The sequence below is a fragment of the Poeciliopsis prolifica genome, unplaced genomic scaffold, assembly GCF_027474105.1.
Source record: "Poeciliopsis prolifica strain line A6 unplaced genomic scaffold, Auburn_PproV2 SCAFFOLD021, whole genome shotgun sequence".
Classification (NCBI taxonomy): Eukaryota; Metazoa; Chordata; class Actinopteri; order Cyprinodontiformes; family Poeciliidae; genus Poeciliopsis; species Poeciliopsis prolifica.
Genome location: NW_026562396.1, coordinates 7,947,121 through 7,964,983, shown reverse-complemented (window position 1 = coordinate 7,964,983; position 17,863 = coordinate 7,947,121). Strand labels below are relative to the sequence as shown.

Sequence of the window (17,863 nt, the reverse complement as noted above, 5' to 3'; positions counted from 1 at the left end):
TTGCAGCGTGGTTTCACAGCAGCACTGAAATGCCCGGTCCCATCAGTGTCAAAGCGTCATGTCCGACCTGTACAGGATGTTCCTGGGGACGATGCCATGGGAGGCGCTGAGCCAGGCGCTGAGTTGGGAGAAGAAGACATAGGATCGTACAGCCAGTAGCAGAGTTTTCTCTTCAATGAAACGATCGCCGCTTCTATTAGGAAAAACACAGTTGGAAAGGGGGGTTGGAAGTGTGCCAGTGTGTCAGGTTAATGAGAAAATGGTCATGGGATGCGTGTCTTATAATTTTTTTTTTCTTTAACAAGAATGTTCCCCCTGTTTGTGTGCACGTATATTAGTAGGAAAGTGGGCCAATCTGTAAAGGCCAATTATCCCACTTTGCAACTCCCACATGTGCCCAAAAAAAAAGAAAGAAAAAGAAATCTTTCTTTTGAAGCTTTTTATGCTGAAGAATTAATCTCTAAAAAAACTCAAAAACTAAAAGTGTTTGGTTTTTAGTCAAAAATGCTGAGGTGAACATTTTTTGTTTTTAGGGACCGTTATCTCCAACTCCAGACCAATAACACAACTTGACAGCAACAACCTCTAACAGCAGTAATAAGTGCCCTGCCATGCCACAAAATCTGCTCTCGAACACAACATAAAGGTTGTTGCACTGCCTCCGAACTCCCCAGCTCCCAATCCAATCAAATATCCGTGGGATGCGCAGGAATAAGTCCCATCCATGCGGCACGAACGACCCAAAGGATGAGCTGCCGATTCCCCGGCGGCCGCAAACCAAATCCCATCCCTACGTCCTTCTTTAAAGTATACCGATTCAGAGCAGGCTTCGATTATTTATAGTGCCTTGCAAAAGTTTTCACATACCAGAGACCTTTTCACAGTTTGCTACATTATAACAAACCCCAATGAATTCCACTGAGAGTTTATGTGATAGAAACAAAGTCTAGAAAGAAAATGGATGAAAATAATACCAGAAAGATCAGCATTTCAAAAGATGTCAAAAAAGCCATAAATATAAATAAGAGGGTCAATGGCACTTCAGACAAATTGTTGAGGACCCTTAAAATATCAACTAAAAATAATCAGTACTCCTATTTCAGGATTTTAGTTTTTAGTTTTCTAGACAAATTTAGCAAAAATAACTAAATTCCACAATGGAACTTTGTTCCACGAATAACAAAGAGGCACAATAGACTAAGCAGGACCTAAAAACAGATCCCACCTGTAAAATCAACAAACCTCAACAAAACAAGCCAAACAACCTGAAGCCCCAGCAATTCTGCTGAATTTGGTAACTCCATATCAAGTTTTCAGGATGTCAGAGGCAGACTGGTCTAGAGACCAGCACTTTTATCACAGGTCCCCTAGAGGCTTGGAGATGTTGGTTTAATGATCCCAGTTACTTTTTTTTTTTTTCAAAAGCACTTTGGTGGTCCCATTTTGAAAAGGCATTGTAATATATATTAGATTTGCCACCATTATAAAATAAAACTTTCTAATTAAAGTTATACTGAGTGCTTAAGAGGTGAAAAGTTGAAGAAACAGGAAAAAGAAACAAGGTGTTGATGCAGTTAGTAGATGCACAATATTTGGGACTTTTCTTGCATAGTTCATTAACTCATTCAACTTTGTGTGTGTGTGTGTGTGTGTGTGTGTGTGTGTGTGTGTGTGTGTGTGTGTGTGTGTGTGTGTGTGTGTGTGTGTGTGTGTGTGTGTGTGTGTGTGTGTGTGGCTTACTGTCTTGGAACAGCCTGTAGGGTCCACCTCTCCAACAGCAAAGCATCTTGTTTGATGACTGGGTCACTGATTGGGTCACTTGGGGGACACTCATCACCATAGCAACAGTCTGGCAACAGCATGACCTCGATCATGATAGGGATGTTGTTTCTCCAAAGCAGAATCACCTCCGAACGTGTTCGCCTGGCTTGTCGGCACTGGCGGACACACAGGCAGAGGAGGAAGGTTAGTGCTTATTAGTAAATGTCAAGTTTGGGGAGGGGGAGCAGATGGGGCTTTTGGGAAATTCATTAATATCTTTTATACAGTTTTCATCTAGATTTACTAAAACGATAGTTCACATTTACAGTTTTATTACATATAAATATTATATGTTATACTCTTATCATACCAGAGTTCTCAGTCGTTGAAATATTTGGGAGGCTTTAAATATGGAGCCCAGAAAAAATGAAAACAGGAAAGAAATGATTGATTTTAAGAACATTTTTAAATGAATACGCATCACAACACCAGAGTTTTACACTCTAAGAAACATTCACATGAACAGAGTTAAAGATTTACCTCTGGCCACAGAAAACACAACATTGCAGAGAAAAACCCAGTCAGGTTATTCATCATTAGAAAAAAGAAACAAAACGCCCCAGAAACTCTTTTATTCTATTTTTAACCATCAAAGATAATACTATCAATTTTTTCCTCTGCAACATTGTTTAGCTTATTTCTTCTTCTTGTGAAAAATACATTTTTGCTTGTCCCATCAAAACATTTAACAATTTTCACTTAGTAGCTTCTTTTTTGTCTAGCGTGCACCAAATATAAAAACCACTGGAGACTAATGTTTTTTAAAAAACATCTTGCATCAAAATAAACAACAGTGCAAGATTGTTTTAATTTAAGAAGGAGCAAAAGAAAGTGACTAAGAAAGAGCCTAAGAAACAAATGATGGAGAGATAAAAGGAAAGAAAAGATGAAGGGAAGACAAAGACAGAAAGAGAAAAACAGATAAAAAGAAATAGAGAAAGAAAGAAAAAATGAAGGAAAAAGAAACAAAATTGTGGTACAACAACAAAAAAAGCAAGAAGAAAAGAAGGAATAAAAGTGTGGACAGAAGGAAAGATACAAAGATGAAAAAGTGCAGATACAAGAAAAAAATTAAGTAAATGATACATGGAACAAAGAAAGGAGGTAGGAGACAGATAAGGAAGTGCACAAGAAAAACAAAAAATAAAAGAAATAAGGAAGTATGGAAGAAGTAGTGATTGGTGTACATGGAATAGAGAACAAATTTTGGAAATAATACTGTTTCTCCACACAATCCAGAACCAGAAAATACTGAAAAACAGTAGTGTGGGAAACCTTACCATATAAACAAACAGGAAGGCTTTTCAAAGGTAAAATAAACAACCAAATGTGTGACTGGTGTGTTTGTGTTGAATTGGCACCTGAGGCAGTTTGTCGCTGCATTCATGCTTGTGGAGAGGAGGCATGCCTGACTGAGCCGGGGGGCAGTGCAGCCCCTCAGTCCTGCCTTTCACTGAGTACTCCGGTGTCCTTCCCTCTGTGATCAGCAAGGTCAGGAACACCAGGAACTCCTCGGCGTCATACTCGAAAAACTCCTCTGTCACATCTAAGACAGAAGAAGAAGAACAACAAAAAAAGAGGCACAAGGTAAGCATAATCACAAAAGAAACAAACATTGAGCAGGGAAACAGCTGGAGGAAAGCAGATAACTTAGGCTATTCAGTGCATGATTCTGGGGCATTCCCAAAAAAAATAAATAAATCTCTTAGCAATGACAGATATCCACCCGTATTTTGTTTTTACTCAGATGGATGGGGTCATTTGACTGAACGAATCCTGTTTGGGGAAGGGCGAGGGTGGAAGGCAGAGCATGACAACTTTTCCAGTTTGTTCGCCGTAAAGGGAACATATTTAGAGGCATTGTGTCAGCTGAGCCGTGGGGAGAAGACACACTTCAGCTCTTCTCTTGCGCAGAGGGAACAAAAGGCACAAGAACAAGCAGAACTGATAATGACTTCATTCATGCTCATTGGATGACATTCGCAAACCACGTATAAGCGGAGACAACAGGACAGAATAAAGGAGGGTGTGCTACACCTCCCTGCTGCTGTAACGTGGGAGGGACAGAATGAAGCTTTCTGTGGTGAAGAAGGTTCTGTTCCTCCGCAACTTTGTTGGTCAGCAAATGTTTGCTTTCACAGACTGCAGCTAGAGCAATGTTTTGCAGCCGTGACTGTGTGCATTCAAAGTTAAACATGAGAAATCAAATGCTGGCTGGAATAGTTCGTACCATGACTGTCTCTGACAGGGACTGTTTGGTTACAGAATAATCAAAAGAAAAAGAAAAAGAAAAAAAAAAAAACAAAGATTCTTTTCCGAATGAGTTGAAGACGCATACCCTCAGCACCACTCTTCAGTGTAGATGCAAGTGAAGATTACCCAGAGTTAGCTATTTTCAGCATGAGTAAGGCATTTAGTTTTGAAGCTAAGCTAAAAAAATTCTTTTTTTTTTTTTTTTTTTTTTTACTCAAATGACATAGCGAAAACTATGTCATCCAAGGAGTTCTGGGCAGAACATATTTACAGACAAAGAAAGTTTTTCATCTTAAATTCAAAAATTTTTGTATAATTTTGGCTCAGTTATTGCTCGATTTATTCTCTCAGAAAATGGCCTTTTCATTTAGCCTGCAGAAAAGTAGTGATCGATGATTGATCAAAATTAAATGCTGATTATTTCATCAATCGATTCATTGTGATTAATTCGATTGTTTCTGCCCTGCATGAATGTTATTCCGTCTTAAAATTGGGTGCTCTTTGGCAAAATGTTTCTAAAACCGAAGGTCAACTATCAGCGTTAACGTCTGATCAATTTATCTGTATACATAAAAATGAAATTGTGTTATGTCCAGTGATGCATAGATCCAGAGTAAGTATTTTTGACAATTATAGGGACTATTTTTGCATGTCACTTCCTCCACTCCTCCAGAGGAAACTCCCTGAATCCCAGAGGAGGTCAGGTGATTCACAGCAGCACAGAAGAAAAAAAAAAAGAAGAAAATCACAGCTTTCTCTCTCTTGACAGCACACCGATGTGCAGAGGCTCCCAGCTCGTAACCTTGAAGCTTCTAAATACTTGATTCAGTGTCAACCTGAAGTAAAATGCAGATGGAAACTATTTTTTTTTTCCTTTTGATTAACATCCCATGTCCGCACAAGGACAGAGGTGAAGAAGACACACACATACACACACACACTCCATAAGAGCTGGGCTTGCTAAACCAGAAACTCCCTCAGCTGGCTCTGCAGAAGTGTATGCGAGGATCGCTCTCAGCCAGCCAGTCACGCACATCCCTCCAAGGGAACTCCTCCTACATGACTCTGGGCTGCTGCATGTGAAGAGAGACGATCCGATACAAAACGTGAAGGAAAGAGGGGATGGGGGGAGGAGGAGGACGGTGGAGGGGTCTGTTAGCCAGCTGCAGGCTAAATAAACCAGGAGGCTAAGGAAAGTGAGAGAGAGAGAGGGGGGGGTTTATGTCCCGAGACAATACCCTTTTTCTTCATGGGCTGAAATCATAAAGGTCTGAACAAAAGAAGCCAGAAAACAGCAGCAAGAGTGCAAGCTATATGACAACGGTCAACATTCAAGGTCACAGTATACATCATATTTACACACACACATTAGATATAGGTTGCTCTAACACCATTATAAACAACTACAGTTTCATGCGCTCATGTTAGAGAAAAAGCTCCTGCTCCACAGATTCAGTTGAAAGGAAACATTGTGATGGAGGCTGGGTCAAAGGAACAGGAAGATGGTGGAGCAAGTTAGCCTGAGGGTGTTTTGAGACCAGACAGTCAGGTAGACTGGGTTTGATTGGGGACCAAAACTGCAACAAACTAACTGAAAAACCTCTTGACTTCCTCGCTTGTGGTGGCGCTGAACCAAGAACCACTGAAGGAAACAACAAAAAACCCCGGAAGAAGAAATAAGGACAACTTCCTTCATAAAATGTAAACAAAGATGGAGGTTCATCAGTGTGGGATTTCTCTTTTGTTTTTGGCGAAAGACCACAAGCCATTTAGGTTACTGCCTTTGTTGTGGTGGTTTTGGCCAGCATGCTTTGCGCTATAGTCTGTTTCTTGCTTTTGGAGAGGTCTCTCGTCTGTTTAGCATTCACATATGAATTTGAACTCTTCATTTTAACTGAAAAGAGACCTAGATTTTTAGATGGGCCAGAGTTCAATTGTGTATTTTCACCTCCAAAAACAAACCGGACTTTCTAGCCAAACAAACTATAGAGTTTGATTAAGGCGGACTGAACAGGACTGGTGTGAATGAACTCTAAGAAGACTGGAGGAAGCTAAGGCTAACATACAGCCTCTGAGGGCGGGTGGTATGCAAACCATATCCTCTGATGAAAACATACACAGAGCCTCAATTCACATGTCCACCCGGGGTGTTAGATTGCTTAGCAAGCAATACAAACATCTGCTATAGGTCACATGGCAAAAACACACATATGTACTCCCATAAACTACCAGCACATCAGTGACAAATAATATCATCAAAGGAAAATAAATTAAGAAAAGAAACATACAATGAAACGCACACGTGCAGTGGTGCACAAAGGCCTACTGATGCTGGTTTTACTTAAGGGGCCCGGGACGCTCAGATCAGAGCTGTCATTCATTTAGGCATTGTGCCTGTGCAGAGCATTCCTATGTGGCCTACATACTCCCAACACAAAAGGACTGTCTCAATAAGATTTAAAGGAGACCATGATGCAGAACAGCACAACAAAGCCAAGATGGAGGAAATCTGCATTTCTGCTTTACCCACTGCCAAGAAGTGCAATTTCTCTGCACTGTTGCATTGTTGAATAAAGATTAACACTTGTAATTTATCGCAGGCTTGACAGCAGGTTTGCTAGTGCATGATTTAGTCCAAGTGATTAACCAGCTAATCACAGGTGCACAACTCTGGTGTTAATGTGTGTCATACATTGGGTAACATGTCGGGTTAATACTCTGGTTTCTCATTATTGGACCAGTTTTGATCTGCTACTTAGTACATCTGAGGGTCCTGAAGATCAGTCGGCTGAGCACACATGCACGGTTGTCCATGTGCCTCCCTCTGCGTCCTTGAGCTAAAAGATCAGCACAAAGTCATGAGGGATGGAAAAATGCCTCCAGGGCTGGAGCAGAGGTCTGCCTTGATAGCAAAACAAGCTCTTTCTTCAAAGTAAACATGGCGACATTGATGTTTATGTAATTCTTCCCCGCTAAGAACTATTAGATGGCAAATAAAAAAAAAAAGTTACATCAATAAAATACTATACAAGCAGATCTTAAAACGTACAAAAGTTTTCCTGCTCCTGAAATTGGACAAGATAGGAACTACTGTCTTTGGTTCTGAACACCATTTATTCAATTCGTCAGAGGGGAAAAACCTTGAGTTATTTCTGAATAGTTTCAGGACATCTTTGAACTCTTACAAAAAAATTCCCAAGATTTTTTTCTGTCATTAATACAATTTTTCCAAAGAATATAGTGTATTAATTATGTTCTTGTAAGTTTTGAAGTTCCAAATGACCAAGCGCCATCTTGTTATGACAAACTAATATACCTCTAACAAAGAGCTTAGAAACAGTAGCTTCCGAGAGTTTATGAAGTGTAACATATACCTTTAGGTACGCTGCTAATGGTCAACACTGTTGAATGGCTGGTTGTTCCAAGCGCCTTTTCTTCAGATTCTGATTTTATTCTTGAAGTTACAGTTAAGTACCATGCCTTTCATTTTCTTTGGGTAAGTACTCATTTCCAACACCATCAGTGTTTGTGCCATTTCCTGTTGTCTCAAACTCCTCTAGATCTAATTTCCTGGTTTCCCTCGATAAGACAACATTGTGTTTACTTGCCTGAATTTGACTTGTCTGAACATCATTTTAATTGAGTTTGAATTAAGGCCGTTTGTTTTTATTGACAATGCAGTGGTTACATTTGTTGTGATCTGGCATTGTAGGAATAAAGTCAAGTGAACTAGACTGTGTGCTGTACACATACTTGTGACGAGATCCTTGAACACGCCAGTGATTACGTTTCACTGAATGCATGTAAGTGGGATATGTTTTTACACTTAATATCAGGGAGTGCTGTTGCTTTAACAGAGAAACAGATGGGAAGACAGAAGGAGGTGATCGAGTCACACACATTCAGATATGATGACCCATTAATCCCCGCACTGTGGCCACACAATCGCTGCCTGTTTCTCTTCTTTCTATGGCAAAGGCTCGCTGTATTCTCCACACATACAAATGTTCTCATACACACTCTGGCAGCTAATTTGAATGCAGTATAAGTATCCATATGGCTACCACTCCCATCTCCCTTTGTCCTATGTTCAACCAGCACAAAGTGCTCTTAGTTATTTGAACAGCATTATGTTTTAATAATGATCGCTATCAATATTCAACAATGATTCTTCCTTTCATAAAATTTTTTTATCAATCAGTTTTGATAATGAATGTCAGAATGACAAATACTACACAGACCAGCAAATGGTTTGTTTCATCCCTATGACTGGCCTAAAAATATTAAGCTCTCAGATCAGAAACAAATAGGTCAAACATCACATGTTTGATGAGGCCAGACATAAAATGAATTTACAAACAGTTACAAATCATCTAAAATCATGATCTCAAACACTTCAACATATTTGAGATCATTGTTCCATCTGCGTTCAAATTTCAACCATCTAACCCAAACACTTCCCTCTGACAAAAGAGCAAATTGTTCAAGATGTTCAGAATCTAGAAACCACCAAGGCTTAAGTCTGTCATGAATTGGGACGTGCAGGAACACCAGGAGCATGAGCTTTAATATTACTCTGGACTACAATGGTCTAATGTTGCGGAAGAAATGGTTTCTCGTTAAACAAGAAGAAGTGAGCTGTTGATCACAATGACTAAACAAGCTCAGGAGCCAAATGCTTCATATTGAAAGTGGCTTATCTGCCAGCAAACTAATACAAGTAAATAGCCTGAACTTTGTAAAGTGCCGTTCTGCAAAGTACTTTAAGTTAATGAATGTCACTGACGCAATCTCTCACACACTATTATATTTAGGAATGAAAAAAAAAACAGCTGATTCTGATAAATCGTTTCTATTGATGAACACACACATCCCTTTCAGTGATGTATTTATGAACATATTAACACAATTCCATAATTCAATTTGCATTTGCTATTTCAAGATATGAATAAAATAACAACTTCATTAACATTTTTAGGCATTTTATTGTAAAGAAACTTTGGTAATAGTTGTAAAACTTTAGGTAGATATTTTTACTTTAAAAAAAATATGTATTACAGTGTAATACATATTTGCATGCTCAACAACAGTGTGAGCAAAATCTGACTAAAGTATTTTTAATGTCTTTACATAAACTGTCATAATACTTAGAATTGAGATATTTCACTTAAAATACACAAAACATTAAAGAAAAAACTTACAATACCTTACCGATTTATTTATATTATACTGGCAACACAGAGACAGGCAGGGGTTCAGTCTGCTAGTCGGTGACTGGGCTTTCAAAGACATCTGACTAGCCACAGGTTAAACTAATGATAAAAATGATCCAACAGTGCAACAGAAACGTAATCCCCGATTCATTCACATTCAAGAAAAACAAATATATCTTCACCAATTTGGGGCTTTGACTTAGCATCTAAACACAGACATTGTGGAGGTGAGTTGGGAAAAAGAAGTCTGAAGAAAAACAGCTCCTATGGACCCGTCCAGACCAAATCCCCTGGTTCTGTCTCCGCGCTGCTCTCTGGATTAATGTACTTTCAGTCCACTTCAGACTCGCTGTTATATCAAACAAATTATTTTAATCTAAATAAATTATAAGAAACATCTTACAGACAACTGACGTACCTTAAAGTAACCGTGATTTACCACAGACAAACAGTGACTTGTCTTGCAAACTTTTAGGTAATCATGGCAACAATAAAACTGCAAAAGTCCCCGTTACAGGTTTCTCATTGCCTCTCCCTCTTAGAAAAACTACACAGTATTAAAAAAAGTTAGCCAAGCTAAGAATATAATCAGAGTAATTAACTGGGCCAATTTAGTGACAAAAGAAATATTTCTCTGTTGTTTAGAAGCTTGTTTCACCACAGAAATGCACAATACTGGCCACAAAGTAAAGAAATTCTGCTAATAAATTTACGTTATTATCTTTCATTCTTATCTGTGAAAGGTGAAGGCAGTGAGTCCACTTTGTACTGTAAAACTGTTCAAACTAGTCCACGCAGCTCTCTCCACTGCCACTTTCAAGATGGCTGCGACGTAAGCAGGACTCAGCGTATACTTGTTAATGGCTACTGTCCAACTACCACACCTTGACCTGTCTTTATCTGAAGCACATATTTCTAACGGTATAATCAATTTTAACAGCAAAAGGAAAGCAATATTAAGTATTTTAGGAGTTACATTCTGATGTACTTTGCTGAACAGTACCCAAACCAGCTGAGAAACAAGATGATGAATAACTCACCACATTAATAGATGAACTCCACTTGAGCAGTACATTAATACTTTAACTGCTCTGGTGAGGCTTACTCAATTTTTTTCGAGAAGAATAAATGATTAAACTGAGAACAAATAGCTGCAACTTATTTTCTTAGGAAAGAGCGATTTTTACAGACTTAAAATGTCAACTTTGTATTGAAGATCTTTTGAGGTCCTAAGCTGATATGAATAGGACATTTGATTTCTTGGGGCGGCCTGCAGGCTTTAGATAACCAGTGAGCTGAAAGGCTGCGTATTAAAGAAATCTCCAGGCAGCAGTCTGCTGGGCTCGATGAGGTGTGTCAACCTCACACACTCACACATACACTGACATCTGCTGTCTTTGAACAGAAGCAAAATCTGTGAAGGTTGCTGCAAATTTTGCTTTCTGACCAAACCTGGTGACAGATGATCTTAATGCAACTCTAAATAAAAGGTGGCCTTTTTTGGGAATATTTCAATTCATGTCTATATAGTAAAAAAAATAAAAAATACAAAAAAAAAAAAACACAAAAAAAAAAATCACAATTTTATTATTTACAGTGTACAGAATTCGCCTATTAGCACATTTTTCTGTGGAATTTCGCTGAAAATATTCACAAAAAAATTAACCTATTTTTACACAGAGCATATCTAAAATAGTCAAAAGAAAATGTGCTTAGTAAGCTGAAATACTAAGGTGCAATGTTACTTGGAACGCAGCCAATACAAGAGTGCCAATGATTTTCTCAGATTGCTCTATCACCAAGAACAAATATAGGAAAAACTGTGGATGTTTTGAGTTCTGCTGTTGTGCCAAGACTGTTTCCACTGAGCACATTAATCTGGCGTTTGACCTTTTCAAATAGACATTTAAAAGTGTTTTTAGAGGGGATCTCCAGGATTGACTCATTGTAGCTACTCAGTGGCAGTTGTGGTAATGCTAAATATCCTTTCTGCAGTCCCCAGTGAAAGAAGTATGTTAAGTTTGTGGCTCCCATTTTTTGCAGTGTACCATTCCCCTGATTTCAAGGTATATGTTATAATTAAATGTTTAATACATCTTAATACCTTCCAGCAAGACAAATTAGCAAAGGCTGAGTACAGTTTCTATAATGCAGCAAATGTTATCAGTGTAAAACTATAAAACAGTTGAAAACACAAGTTATTTCCTAATGTGCTGACCCTGAAGAGGCTCTCTCCAGGATTGCTGTTATTAAAATCTAACTCTTTCATATGCAGGATCAAAGTGTTTCCTGAAGCACAGCCCAGACAACTAATTTACGATTCCACAGAGATGCTGAAACTCACCCCAAGGCAGGGCGTTGGACTGTTCCTCAATTGAGTTAGTCTGTAAGGGAAATGTTGTCTCGGGAGCCTGATGGAGCCTTCTGCTATCAATTAAATGTCTCCCATCCACTGAAACATTACAGCTTCTAAAAAAGTCCATGTTCTCTACTTTGTCTTCAGCATCTTAAGCACTTTGCTACTAAGAGTTTTCTGTAGTCTTTGTTGTCTCTTTTCCATACCTAATCCTTGCCTTTTTACTTTGAATTGAGATTATTTTTGTTCAGTTCTTATTGAATTGAGATTATTTTTGTTCAGTTCTTATTATAGTTGTGACAAAGTTTTACATAATCTATTAGTCATATTTGGTTGTTTATAAAATATTCAACTAAACTTTCCCTCATAAGACCATGAAAGCACCTTTAAAGGTATGCAAATGCACTTAACGGCCAAGCAGGTGTAAGCATGATGAGTAAGCATTTCTGCCACCATGTGAAATGTCTTTTTTGCTCTGTGGTCAGCTCTGCAGCAAGACAAGAGTATTTTCAGAGCCCAGATGGTCCTCAGGGCCAACTGGACTCAAATGATGTCATCTCAGATAACTAATGCGTAACAACTCTGTATGGAACGAAAGAATACAAAAAAATAAAATAAAAAATACAGAGACAAATGTCCATTCTTTGTACAAATGCAGGTACTCAGCACACTAACATGCTCACTTTTGCAACATATTTTGCTCTGAAGTTAACGATCCACAATCATAATATGCCAGCAGTCCAAACTTGCAATTGTTTAGAGGATGTTTATCAACTAGACTAACTCTCAAAAAAAGAATTAACTATTTTTTTTCACAGTAAGTTATTGTGTGGAATATTAATACTTGGGATTCTTTTTTTAGCCTTGACCTGCCAATTTCAGTTTGAAATGATTAATTTTTTTCCCATGTAAGTAAGTCAAAGTGTGACAGGTGAAGGCAGTGGGTCCACTTTGTACTCACTTTGTGGATCCACATTTGATAAAGTTGGTAGTTTTGAACCAAACAAAAAAATGAAGGAATTGCTATTATTATGTAATTTATACATCAAAATTTTTTTGTCACTAACGATTGTCTAAGTTTCTTTTTAACCGTAAAACTGAAAAATAATGTGCTGGTTTATATATGTTTATGGACCAAAATAGGCAGTTGTCCCTAGTTTAGGTGAATTTAATTAATGAGGGCAAAATTATTATTTTTTTGTTTAGTATTTGTCTCTGTTAGATAAAAAGGAAATGATCCAAGCCTGACCGATTGTTAACTTTTAGAGTTTAATGTTTTTAGAAAAGTACTGCTGTCAAAGATTAGCTTGTTCCCCAAATTGATGTTGAGAAGCTGACAAATATAATCTGTCTGGAATCTGACAAGATCACAAACATGTCTCTTTAGAAAGTTTTAGCTACTGTTGTCAGTTACAGTCCTAGGACTACGAGAGCTTTGTGTTCTGAACTTAATGTGTTGGAAAATGTGTTCAGACAGGCGAGCAATCCCCTCTAGATTGGATAACTGGATTTATGTTAATTAGGTGGATCTGATCCTTTTTATACATTAAGCAGATGGTCATCAGCGAATAAGGCTTGAGCTAGTTACATGATGTTCCTACAGTTCAAGATGATGCCAGAAAAACTGCTGGAGTGAGGTTTCTGCAGCTGTATGACACACATCACATTCCATGATATATTGCTAGACACTGCCTACCAGCTGGCTTAACAATACAGGCTACATATTTTTCCTTTGTTAAACAACACAAATTTACCTGTTTGCAAATAGAGATAGGATTGAAAAATAGCTTTAAAATTTAACAGGCCTTATTTCTTACATTGACTTATGAATGTGTGTTAGGGCTAAACAATATTACAAAAGAAATTGCAATTGTGATATGAAACTTTTTTCTTGAGTACATCCATATCATTTTGGACACCTCACATGTGGAAAATGATTGTGAATGACACTGAGTATGTTATTGACATGCAAAATGTTTGTCTCATTTAGAAGATATCAGCCAACGATTATTGCACTCGAAGGTTTTCTTTACAGATAATTAATAATGGCACACTGCCACAGCAAAATGAAAGCCACCACATCTTTAGAATTTATATTTGTGCACTTTTACTAACAATAATCAGACTTTGAAATTCATTTAAATATCATAAAATGTTCAAATTTACTTTATTTTGAAAAACCAACACTGCTGGCTCCTGTCTGTCTAGCTGCGAAACTGGCTGCCGTGCGCTGTGCTGCCCTTAGGAGTGAATTAAAACTAGAGATGACAGTCCAAAGTAGAGGGAGAGAAAAAGCCAAAGAAAAGTACCAAAGGCAGGTTAGGTTGAATAAACTGTTAATGTGTGTTGCATTTGAAAAGCAGATATGAAGTTAATATAATTTGGCCTTCAAGCATAATGTTTCAAACACGTTCTGAAGGCTGCCTAATTATCGTATTTAATTAGCATCGTCACCACTCGCCTCCCCAGGTTTAAAAAAAAATCCTGTTGAACACCCTGCACTCCGAAAAGTTCTTTGCTCTATTCAAATTGATCAGGACGAGAATGCATTGAGGATATATTTGCAAAATATTTTGCAGCACAAGTACCATTTATAGCCATTATTATAACTGTAATTATATTGTCTGTTTTGATCAAAAGTAATAAGATCATGTTGGAACTGGTATATGTTGAGTCATATTTATTATATAGTCATGCTATTATTGTGGTCCATGCCTAATTACAATTAATCTCGAGTCATGCAATATCAACAAACAGCAGCACATTCCCTTCCAGTTCTTAAAAAAGTTGCTCGGAATGGTGAAACGGATACATGACATCACTATTCATTCTCTCCTCCTAATGGATCAACGACGGACGGCTGACCAGGGAAGAAGGGGCGGAAGAACGAGTGTTACCACGGCATCAGGGACGATGTGTTCAAACATTCCTGTCAGGATGATTGAAGCATGTCTGCGTGTGGGAACGAGCTCTCCTTTCTAGAATTTGTTTGTGGATGTGACAAGAGTTTCAACTTGACGTTCTTCCAAGACAATTGAAGCTCCTGCTTGTGGATGCGAGTGGGCAGTAATGTGTACGCCGTCGCCACACCAGTCTGTTCCATACCATGTCTTTGCTCTGTGCACAATTAATGGTCTGTTCATCTGTTTACGCGACCATGCCCGTCATGTGTGTCTTGAGTGCCATCTGTGTGTTCATAGCACTCTTTGTTACAACACTGCTTTTGTTCTCGGTCTCGGGTAGAGTAAGGGAGAAGTTTGCTGGTAACTTTAAAACACAAGGAGAAGGTCAGCTGGGGTTTTAGGTCACCTTTCCTGTTATTGTCTGCCTTGTTATTATGGGACTTCTACTGGAAATGATGGTAAAGTTTGCCAGGAAAACAGTTTCTGCCAGAGACCATAGGGATTGGTAATGAGCAATAGATTGCCAATAAACTTAGTGTGTCAAAAACGACTCAACAAGTGTTCAAAAGATCCACGTAAAACTTTTATTTTCCCTCTCATGGGTAGCGAAATGCTATTTCAAAACTCTGAACTCTGTGACACGCGTGTGTACGTGTCTCACACCCCGATTTTTAAAACACAAAGGGAGTAGTTTCAGAGCACACATAGCAACAAGCCTTGATTGGATGAGGGGGTGATACAGTTCCAGCTGAGGAGAACCCCTCTTCTGTTTCAGCTTTCATTAGACTCCCGGTAGAAGCAGAAAAACACTCGACCCAGACTGTCACACCACCCTGACCCCTCTTGCACTCCCATTATCTTAAGTGAAAAACTGAACAGTTGTTTACCAGCTGAGAAACTCACATTTACTGAAGTCAAAAAAGCTCTAAAGCTTTTAAGAGAACTGTTAAAAAAAAAAAAAAAAAAAAAAGGAGCCCTATCGGAGCTTGAATTTATCAAAACCTATTTATGAAGTAGAGCTTCTTAGTTGAGTCATGTATCCTGACCCTATGTCTACGCATCTCATTACGATTGTTTGTGGATACAAACCAGGGCTGCAGAGTGTGACTAATTTGTGATCAGAAATGTGTGAAGTGCGACAGTTTGGTTTTTTTTTATCTTCTTTTGCTCAGTTGTACTAGTACAGTTAGCAGTTTGCACGTCTTTTTCCATTAAAGCGAGCTGATGCTGGAGTTTATCAAGCAATCCTCAGTTTGTTTTCCCCAATAAGACAATGTCATTCAAACTTTCACAAGCCCTAAAACATGCTCTGAATGTCAAATCTCACATTTTGAAGTTCTTGGCTTGTCTCTACTGCAATTAGCTGAAATATCTTATATAATAACCAGAATGTGAAATTTCTCTTAGAGTAATGCTTTACACTAAAAACAGCTGCAAAAGTTTTCATTTAAATACAGAAATTAGTCACACTTTATACAGCTTTTACTTTATGTAACATTTCGTAATGTAGCTTAGGGTTTAAATTTCAAACATACTCAATTTGAAACTTGTGCTCATTGCATAAAATTCACAATGCTTTCTCATTATTCAAGCTCCACATGATGAAAGCAACAGTAACAATGGCAGTTTGTCAGGGTTAGGTAGAGTACAGGATTTCCCACCCCCCAACACAACAGCAGATTTCAGGCATTAGCAGGCAGGTGAACACAAAGTCTGATAAACTCGGCTGAAACTGACTTTCTGAACCGATGGCAGGCAACGTGTCGACTACCTTCTGAAACTCCCCCTGGTTCTGCTGTACAACTCTGGTTTAAGGAGTGAGATTCGGTTTCCTCTCTTCATCTTCAACAACCATAGCAACTGTAGTCCTTGAGTAGGGTACTTAAATCCCTGATTATTCAAATGAGTCGCTCTGAGGCTAAACACTCCAGACTGGTTTCAGTGATCGGCTTCCAGGTGCAACATAAAGCAAAGGAATGCTCAGAAGATAAGGACTATGTCTGATAAAATGTTCCCAAAACGAGAGACAGGCCTAGCCCTGGGGCAAGGACCGGTATGGTAAGAGGGGTCAGGGGGCGGGGGGAGCTACAACACTGACTGGCAAGGTTCACCTGTCCTCCCCTCTCATCTATCCTGAAATTCTGGTAACATTATCTTCAAAGCATTGGTATTCCTCCCACTTTGCTTCCTTTTCTCTCTTTTCATATACATTTCAAACCCCCCACCCATAACAAAAACCCTTGTTATTCAGCTGAGAGCAGTCCTTTGCAAAGTCAGACTAATGCAAGTTATATAACAGAAACCACAACGAAGAGTGGAGTAAGGAAGGGAGTACTCGACAAGATGGGTCACATGGGAATTGTTGAGCCCCAGATTATTAAAAAACGAAAACAAAAAAGGTAAACATCAGTATTGAAACATGTAAACCAGCACACATTGGTCAATAGGAAGCAGAGGCTATTTTAAAAGCAGCTGAGTGCTGGTGACTGCAGTACAGTGGGGCAGTAGGACAACCCCTCTCTGTAATCAGAGCCACCCTCTCATGCGAGTGCCTTTGACCCATCCACAGCTGCAGCTGCCAACTTCTTGCAAGGGGAGTCGGACCTGAGAAACCCGAGCAGCACCAGCTCCAAACGTTGCATGAAAAAGTGCCAGCTGTGTCAGATTCAAGATCGAGTTAATGCAGCGAGACGTTGAGAATCAGGGCACTGGTTTCTATACTTGAAAACCCCCTCTTAGTCTTTTTGGGTGCTTTTATAGAACTTAAAAAAAACTATGTTTTAAACAAAGATGCTTTTATATATTATCATTATTCTCTTTTTTGATGTAAGAAGCTTGTCAACTTGTCTGTTGGGACTACAGATGAATACTAGCCTTTATGGCTAACTTGTTCCTTTTAAAACAAACAACTGTATTCAACTGTTAGTTTGCTATGACATACAAAATCAATAACTGATAAATCTTACAATTTTATTCCAAACTTAAAACTCTGACATTGCATAAGCACCAACAAGTTGCATAGATAACTGCATTTGTTGCCAAGTAAAGAAAAGTAAGGGATTTTCAGCATCAGTACTAAAGGAAGTACTAAAGGCACCAGAATCTTTTAGAGAGGAAACCATCTTCGTGTCATCTGTTCATTCAGGCTGCTACCACAGGGAGTTAGGCATCAGCAGATAACAGGACGCTGTAAATATTGCGTCAACGTTGCTCCTTTTCATCCCCTTCAATTAGTCAATTCTTTCTGTCACTCAACTTGTCTTCGCATAACATTGTACAAGGTCTAAGTCTGAAATTAAGTGCTAAAACGTCTCCTT

General features: G+C 38.6%; 1 protein-coding gene across 2 annotated transcripts in view; it reads right to left on the bottom strand.

Annotated features, from left to right (window-relative positions):
• Positions 1 to 17,863, bottom strand: part of atosa (atos homolog A) — a 38,377-nt gene that overhangs the window by 11,606 nt on the left and 8,908 nt on the right. For both annotated transcript variants that reach the window (XM_055045083.1, XM_055045084.1), the window contains exons 3-5: positions 3,183 to 3,367; positions 1,741 to 1,937; positions 68 to 193 (exon numbers count right to left, since the gene is read on the bottom strand). In XM_055045083.1, coding sequence (XP_054901058.1) covers positions 68 to 193; positions 1,741 to 1,937; positions 3,183 to 3,367 — 508 coding nt within the window. The remainder of the gene's footprint in view (positions 1 to 67; positions 194 to 1,740; positions 1,938 to 3,182; positions 3,368 to 17,863) is intronic.